The sequence below is a fragment of the Amblyomma mixtum genome, chromosome 2 (genome assembly GCF_055824585.1).
Source record: "Amblyomma mixtum isolate Tamu chromosome 2, ASM5582458v1, whole genome shotgun sequence".
NCBI lineage: Eukaryota > Metazoa > Arthropoda > Arachnida > Ixodida > Ixodidae > Amblyomma > Amblyomma mixtum.
In genome coordinates, this window is record NC_143013.1 from 259,679,563 (window position 1) to 259,687,744 (window position 8,182).

The window sequence follows — 8,182 nt, forward strand, 5'->3', positions numbered from 1 at the left end:
CATCGCACAGTACGCGGGCCTCTAGAATTTCGCCTCCATCGAAATTCGACCGCCGCGGCCGGGATGAACCCGCGTCTTTTGGGTCATCAGTCGAGCGCCATAACTACCGAGCCACCGCGGCGGCTTAATTGACAGAATGCGTAGCCTATTATATGCTGTGTTAGATGGTGCCACAAATCATCAATGCTCATCATTAGTTTTTCGTCACTAAAGAAAAAAATTAGGGGGGCACTTTGACCATCTAAAGTGCTCGAGGCGAAAGCCTTTTCGCGCCGATTTGGCTGCCTCTGTTGCTGATTGCACGCTGTTTGCGAATGAGACTACGCTTTGCTGCCAGTTCTTATCATTCTACTGATGCATTTGGCTGAATCATTCTGTTGGTGTATCTTCGCTGAATTCCATCATGTGTGGCTCGAAGTTGTCAGGCGCCAAGCGCATGCGCAGTAGGAACCACCGATGACGTGATCAGTTCGACTGACAGCTATAGTGTGACAGAATTTTGGCCGACAGTATGAGCCATTAAAGTCTTTCGCCTTAAAATGTGTTCTTTGCTCCAAAGATTTTCGAAGATGTGTGCGTGGCATCAGCAACGAGACAGTTCTCTCCGCTGCTCACAAATTCATTACTGCCTCTGGAAGGATTCCCTGTTAGAAAACCGATTCCGATCCACCCCACCGCTTCCTTTCCTTATCGTTCCAAAATTAATCTGTTTGTTTTTTATGAAGAGGGCTTTCTTGCCTCCACCCGCCGCTGTGGCTCAGTGGCTACGGCGCTCGGCTGCTGGCCCAAAAGACGCTGGTTCGATCGCGGCCGCAGCGGGTGAATTTCGATAGAGGCGAAATTCTAGAGGCCCGTGTACTGTGCGATGTCAGTGCACGCTAAAGAACCCCAGGTGGTCGAAATTTCCGGAGCCCTTCACTACGGCGCCCCTCATAGTCTGTGTCGCTTTGGGACGTTAAACCCCAATAAACCAAACCCAAACCTATTATATTCTTCCTCTTTTCTTTCCTTTTTTATGCGAAGCATACTACTTTAGCTACCACTTCAGCCCTTCACCGTGGTTATGCGCCTCCAAATCACGTGATGCATGACGTCACACCACGTGACACGATGACGTCACGACAGTGGAGAAACGGGGGCCCACCTCGCGCCGTCGCTGTGGTTGTGCGCCTCCAAATCACGTGACACGATGACGTCACGACAGTGGAGAAACGGGGGCCCACCTCGCGCCGTCGCTGTGGTTGTGCGAACTTGTGCGCCTCCAAATTACGCGACACGATGATGCTTCGCATTCTCCAGGCTTAACCAAGTTAAGCCTCAGCCATTTTTTTCTTCTTTACTTCACATAGCCTATAACCTATTTTTGACGCTTACATGTGTGGCCAATCCCCTTCGTGGGCATGCGCCATTCTCCAAGGGCGCAACAACAACAACGTGTGCGCGGCACGCTGGCCGTCATGCTGACCGCTCGGTCCAATCTCCGCCAGGCAAGCAAAACCTGTTGGCCCTCTGCATGCACATCGATGCAGGCGTTTGCAGCGAGTCGTTTGCGGCCGTGCAGACCACGTGACCAGATACGGCCGCTGTGTCAAACCGCGACGTTCGCAGTGCCCGTGCCTGAACAGCATGCCCAAACCGACTGTTCGCATCGTGACAGTGTGAAGCTGTGCCGAAACTAACGTCGCAATATATCAGTGTGGAGAGAGGGGGCAACTTTTTTGGCTATCAACAGGAGAAAAAATTATCTTTCTCTTATTCATTTGTCTGCGATGCTTCCACACTCTGTGTCGAAAATATATTAGTGATCACGGCAAAGGAACTCGCCTATGTCAGTCACATCATGGCGACGGTTACGTACCCACAGTCTATCCGCACTGCCAACACGTAATCACTGCCCCTTCGTCTCAATACGACAGCCTCTCTTCTGAAAGAAGATGGCATATCAGCATAGCAAGCGTCATCATCATCGCCGACCGCTCGAGCTCGTGCGCGAGCCGGCGCGTTCCACAGCGTCGAGCCGCTCCAAGGGCCGTCGTTTCACCGCCGGAACTCGCCATGGCAGCCTAGCGACACACCGAGTAGGCACCTGCCGCGGGCCTTCCTCTTCAGGCGGCGGCGTATGCGAGCGAAATTCTGCCATGTCCGCACCGGGACACGTGTAAAATCCACCCAGCCCAGAGTGAGCCAGCCCCGCCACCAGCCGCACTCGGTTCTTCTCTAACAGCCGGCGACCGCCCGCAGCGACGACCATGGCCGGCAGGTCTGTCCGTGTTATCGCGCTGGGCGACCCCAACGACGTGGTCTGCATGGACGGCGGCAATGTCAGAGTTGTCACGCTGGACTCGGGCCCGCCGCAGCCGCAGATCATGGCGTATCCGATGCCAGCCCGCCAGAGCTCTGTCACCAAGGTCTACTGCGGTCCCGTGGAGACCATCGGAATGCCCGCGCCGCCTCAGAAGCCCAAAGGTTCGCGGCTCGACTGGCGCATAACGCCCGAGGGTGGACTCGAGGTGTCCGTGGGCCGGCCGCTAACTCGCGAGGAGGAAGAAAAGCGAGAGCGCGACCGCTGCAAGGAGTGTCAAGACGACAAGGGCAAGGCGGCCGACGCTAAGCCCGCTGCGGGCGCCGACGCCAAGGCTTCGACCGCGTCGGTCAAGAAGCCGCTGTGCGACCCGCTGACCCTGTTGGCAAACAAGCGGCTCCCTATTTGCTTCGAGACGACGCTCGGTCAGGAGACGCCCGGGCTCACGTCGGTCACCGTCATCAACGATCAGCCGGGAAACCCCGTGCTGGTCCAGCCACGGCCTGCTCCTCTGCCACCGAGTGGAGGATCCGGTCCTGGCGTGAAGGTCAGGACCGTACAAACCGATAAGAGCAGTCTATTCACTGGGTAGAAATGCGCAGGTCTAGAGGAAATTAGTTGCAGAGTAATTACGGTGGTACGTTAGGAGAGAGAGAGAGAGGACGGAAAGGCAGGGAGGTTAACCAGGCGATGCCCAGTTGGCTACCCTACACTTGGGGAGGGGAACAAAGGGGAAAAAAGGAAAAAGAGCGGCAATGAAATGAGTTTTCTACGTGTCCAGCGACCACTATGTCACAGGGACAGAGGGCGCGCACTGAAAACTTGAAGATTATAGACGGAATACAACCCCGAGTCCCTTAAGAATCTCAGGAGCGCTTTCACCGCTTTCCTTTGTGAGGAAGGTTGTGTCCAAGGCCCCAGAACGTTGGACTCTGTTAAAGGACGCGAGTCCAAGCGGTACAGAGTAGCAATTAGGAAACCGCGCTCTCTCAAAACGAGGGCAGTCACAGAGGAGAGTAGGGGGTTCACGATGCCTACGCGGTTTTTATGGCCCTACAAGTTCCTTGGCCACAAAGCGTTTTATGCTTCTGGCCTCCCTTAGGAACTGCATGAGGCAGCGTTATCATTCACTTTGCGCGCTGTTTAGACTTTTGTGCATGCATGTGTTTAACGGAAGCTATAAACTTTAATTTGACATTCCCTAGAAATTCCCCAGAGGACGCAGGTGTACGAGCCAAAGATTCGCTTCCGGTATACGTTCAGATGTGAACAAAAGCTTTCCAGCTGTTCGCCCTCCTCCATCCAATGATAGGGCCACCTGGGGCACATCCAAAGTGGAGCAGCGCGATAACATGGGACAGCAGAAGGTCTCGCCTAGCTTGGGACCTTAGTACTTTAGACCTCAGTAGCTAGGGCCTTAGACAAGACCGCACAGATCGTATTGTCGGTATTGCCAATTCCCCAGTCAACACTGATAACATTTTCATCGGCCAGCACGTCTACGCGGAAACTGTTAGCTACGTGATACCAGGAAAAGACCTTGGTCATAGAAGGCAACACCGGCGCTTTTACCCTCGAGAAATTCTCTGGAATGACGGCAGTAAACACCTGTGGTTGGCCTTGACAGGACACCACGCATTCGTGGCCTCGGCTTACGCGCATGTGTGTATACTTTCCAGTGATGATCTCTCGCGTGCTATACCTCAATAAGAAACTGGTATGCGTGTAGCCTGTACATAATTCACGTGTATGTTTGTGTACAGTTTATATATACTAATAGATATTCTTATCTCTTTCAACTATCCTGTTTCTTCCTACTCGTTATTGTTTTATCTACCCCTCCTCCTTATTTCCCTCCGAACGGCCACTGTGCAGGTCGCCATCATGAGCTAGGCAGTTATGGCTGCCGGCATGACTTTCCTTCTTTTTTTTTTATCGATTAAGCACTTAATACTACCGCTGCTGCTCCGTCCAGACGCATTTCTCATACACGCTCACTTTTACCGCAGCGCGCGTCCGAACTGTCTCTTCGTTCTTTCAACTCTCCCAATCCGCAATCGCAGCATGGCCTTATGGTTGAGCAGCAGCCTCGGCTTCGGAAGGTGCAAGGTTCGACTTCCGCTGCCGGCCGGTTGCCCACTGGTTTTCTAAAATGGGCACAAGGCCCGGCCTGGTGCTCGGCTTCCCAGAGTGCACGGCTTGGGAAAGCAGCAGGCACCTTCAAATCCCGTCACTGTGGGCTTGAACAGGCACGGATCCGACAAGTGGGCTTTGCCGCACGAGGAGGATTTAAGTTGTTCGATGGCAGAACGAATCATTGACCTTTCAACGCAAAGGTTTGGTCCCAGACCCTTTCCCCAAGCATTTCACCCCGAGCACCAGGCCGGGGAAAATCTGTCCATTAGAACACCGGTGGGTATACCCTGCGGTACTGGGCATCGAACCCAGCACCTCCCGAATGCTGGGAGGATACTCTACCACAAGGCCACCGCTTTGGTCAAACGATGGCTGCCCTTTAAAACAAGGCGATTTCCCGGAACGAGATAAGATCCTTTCCGAGCATCGGCAGCGAGCCTTGGTAGTGGGCCATGTTGATTCGAACCGACAGGCCCGTGCTCTTGTCTCTTCTTTTTCCTACGGCCGCTCTCACTCACTTAACTCTTACATCTACTGCAGGTCATCTGCGGCAGCGACAACTACGGCAGCGATCCGCCGACTGTCACGCACTGCGGGGGCTCCTTCAGCGGCGTGCGCATCAGGACAGACGGGCCGTCGTACTCCTCCGGCAGCCGCGGTCGCTGCGAACAGCTCTTTCCGGACCCGTGCCCCGGCGCGATGCAGACCATTCGCATTATGGACGACTCCGGGGGCAGCCGCCGGGGCTCATCCCGAGTGGTACACATCTTCGAGGACCCGTCCGGATCCTCAAGGTCCCAGCGAGGTTCGTCGCGCGACCGCCAGGTCTCCACGAGGGTTGTGCACATCGAGGAAGACTGCCCCGACTTCATGTAGTCCCCGTCTAGCCCCTACTGGCCTCTTAGTCGTGTGTTCCAAAGGAGAGGAGAGTCAGGCTGGCTGGTTGGCTTATTCCTGGCTTGAATGTGGTGGTCGTTCAGCTACATTCTGGTAGCGGGTGGCAGGTCTTGGGCAATCTAAGCAAGATTGACGGCCAGCTGAGAAAAGACATTGTTGTGGTTTCGCGGACAGCTGCCAGGGAAACCAAGTGCTTGTTCTTTTTTTTTTGTAAATTCGCATATTCTCACATGCGAGGCGATAAATTCTTCGCGTTGAAATTTCAAAAAATTGCCGCAAGTCACAGGCTGCGCTCTGACGTTATGTGTAGATGTGCTCAGTTGTGTTTTAGGAACCACCCTCAACATAGCGAGGTCTGCAGTACGTAACGTATCAGTCAATGGAGTACCGCCAATGCACCGGATACGGCATGAGCGTGGCTGGTCGAGTGCGTATTTCAAGGCGGGGCTGTGCACTGCTGTGGACCGAAGGACAAATTGCCATAAAAGCTGAAGAAGCTGCTGAAAGAGCATCCAAGGGAGATGCGTCTGTCGCGGTCTCATGCGAGAACTAAGCTGTCGCGAGTTCTCCCAAATTAAAGCTACTGTTTTCGCAGTGTCTACTCTTTCACCCCTGCTGTTCCTTTTCGGTGTTTTTCTTGCACGTCCTGTACCATATACAACAGGGGTGGTGTCCATTTAGCGGGGCTTTAATGCCAAGACATACACGATTTCATGCAAGATGTGCTGTCGCGGACTGGGGTAAGGTGAGACGCGCATAACTGATCTCTATGCCGGCGTTTCGAGGCCATATCGTACAGGGAGCGTTGAATCTCAAGCGGTTTCACGACCAACACAGGACTCCGGGTCCCAGACTGCCTATCGTAGAACTGAACAGCAGAGATGCAAGGCAGTGGCACATGCACATACACGACGGCGCAGTCCAAAAGGCGCATTTCCAACATTCTTGGGCAAAAAAAGTTGAATATTGAGGAAGTAAAGTGCCTATATAAAGGAATCTATTCTTTCGATATATAGCAAAATCTTTCTTTTGCAGTGTGTCCATCGCTCGCATCGAACAGTTAGACTCCCACAGAAAACCAATGGGGAACGGTTTTGACGACAGCAAAAATGTTAATAGCAAAAAAAGAAAATGCGAGCCTGGCGACGGGAGATCTCTGGATATATTGATATATAAAAAATTGAGTTCATACATTTTTCCTGTTCAAAAATGCTTTTTTTTTTTCAGAATTGTTGGGTAATATGTTCGCGCTCTTGGAGCTGTAGTTTGACCAGAAGAGCCGGGATACGAAATAGCCCCGTGAAACCACGGGACCTTCCGGATTGTAGCCAACTGGTCTACAGGCCTTTCGGTAGAGCACCCGGTGCATGGTCTAAACGAAACCACTCAGCGCAAATAGGAACTTCGTGGTCTCGGTTACATCATGTGGCGCATTGTCCACAAAAGAGCGCGACTATTATAGTCACCAATTGGCCGCCGCGGTGGCTCAGTGGTTATGGTGCTCGGCTGCTGACCCGAAAGACGCGGGTTCGATCCCGGCCGCGGCGGCTAGAATTTCTTTGGGGGAGAAATTCTAGAGGCCCGTGTACTGTGCGATGTTAGTGCACGTTAAAGAACCCCAGGCGGTCGAAATTTCCGGAGCCCTCCCCTACGGCGTCTCTCATAGCCTGAGTCGCTTTGGGACGTTAAACTCCATAAACAAAACCAAACCAATTGTTGCGGCTGCTTTGTAAAAGACGACTTTTGGTCATCTTGTATAGTACCTTAAAAATGGATATTTGATATGATGTAATCATGGTAATCCCTCATAATCCCTCAAGAAAAAGTATACAACACTTGTATCTGACCGGTACTCATCTATGGGGCACAAACGTGGAGGCTAGAACGAAGAAGGTTCAGCTTAAGTTACGGACAACGCAGCGGGCTATGGAAAGAAAAATGATAGGGCTATGGAAAGAAAAATGATAAGCGGGAGGAGTGGGTGAGGGAACAAACGCGGGTTAATGACTTCCTAGTTGAAATCAAGAGGACGAAGTGGGCTTGTGCAGGGCATGTAATGCGAAAGCAAGATAACCGGTGGTCTTTAAGGGTAACGGAGTGGATTCCAAGAGAAGGCAAGCGTGGCAGTGACGGCAGAAAGTTAGGTGGGCGGATGAGATTAAGAAGTTTGCGGGGGTAGGGTGGGCGCAGCTGGCAAAGGACCGCGTTAATTGAAGAGACATGGGAGAGGTCTTTGCCATGCAGTGGGTGTAGTCGGGCTGATGATGTGGATGATTCATGGTGAGTCATCGCAAACTAATAAAAAAAGCAACAAATGTTCAATAATGAGTTTCAGCATTTTTTTCATCGGAATTGGATCATAAATTCTTGAGTTTTTGCAAATAACTTTCCTGATGAAAACTTAGTTTTTTAGCACAACTCGTGAAGCGTGAAGACATCACAGCAGTAGCACTTGCATGCACCACGCATGCATTTTTTTTTTCAGTTTCTCATGCAGTAATGATGCACGTGAACTAACAGAGCTTTGAAGTTCAATCTCGATTTGCACGTATCTCAAATTGCACGCATGACACCAAAACTCTTTAGAAAACTCTGTTTATTAGCGACTAACACTTGCTGGGGGGCCTTATTAGGAGTATATAATCGTCAGCCCGGGGTATGAAGTTCGGATCAAGTGAATGTATCGATGCGGCGTGTATTTCCAGAGCTTTGTAATGACACATTCTCGATCTTGCTACTTGCTCCTTTGAGAAGGTCGATGGAAGCTGTTTACCGTAATGATTGGCGGATCTGGTCCTGGACTGCTCCCCGTTTCAGCGAAAGTTGCATGTATAATAGTGTAGTGGG

The 8,182-nt window shown here is 51.9% G+C and overlaps 1 protein-coding gene across 1 annotated transcript; it reads left to right on the forward strand.

Moving 5' to 3' along the window:
- The first annotated feature begins 1,968 nt into the window (after positions 1–1,968).
- On the forward strand, positions 1,969–5,901 carry LOC149363721 (uncharacterized). The gene is made up of 2 exons (XM_089569971.1): positions 1,969–2,849; positions 4,979–5,901. The coding sequence occupies exons 1-2, from the start codon at positions 2,250–2,252 to the stop codon at positions 5,312–5,314; spliced, it is 936 nt and encodes a 311-aa protein (XP_089426097.1). The 5' UTR covers positions 1,969–2,249; the 3' UTR covers positions 5,315–5,901.
- Positions 5,902–8,182: the final 2,281 nt, after the last annotated feature.

Excerpts from the sequence above, each read along its gene's own strand:
- LOC149363721 (XM_089569971.1), top strand. The coding sequence starts at position 2,250 with ATGGCCGGCAGGTCTGTCCGTGTTATCGCGCTGGGCGACCCCAACGAC. Across the intron at positions 2,850-4,978 it reads GATCCGGTCCTGGCGTGAAG|GTCATCTGCGGCAGCGACAA; the intron begins GTCAGGACCGTA and ends CATCTACTGCAG.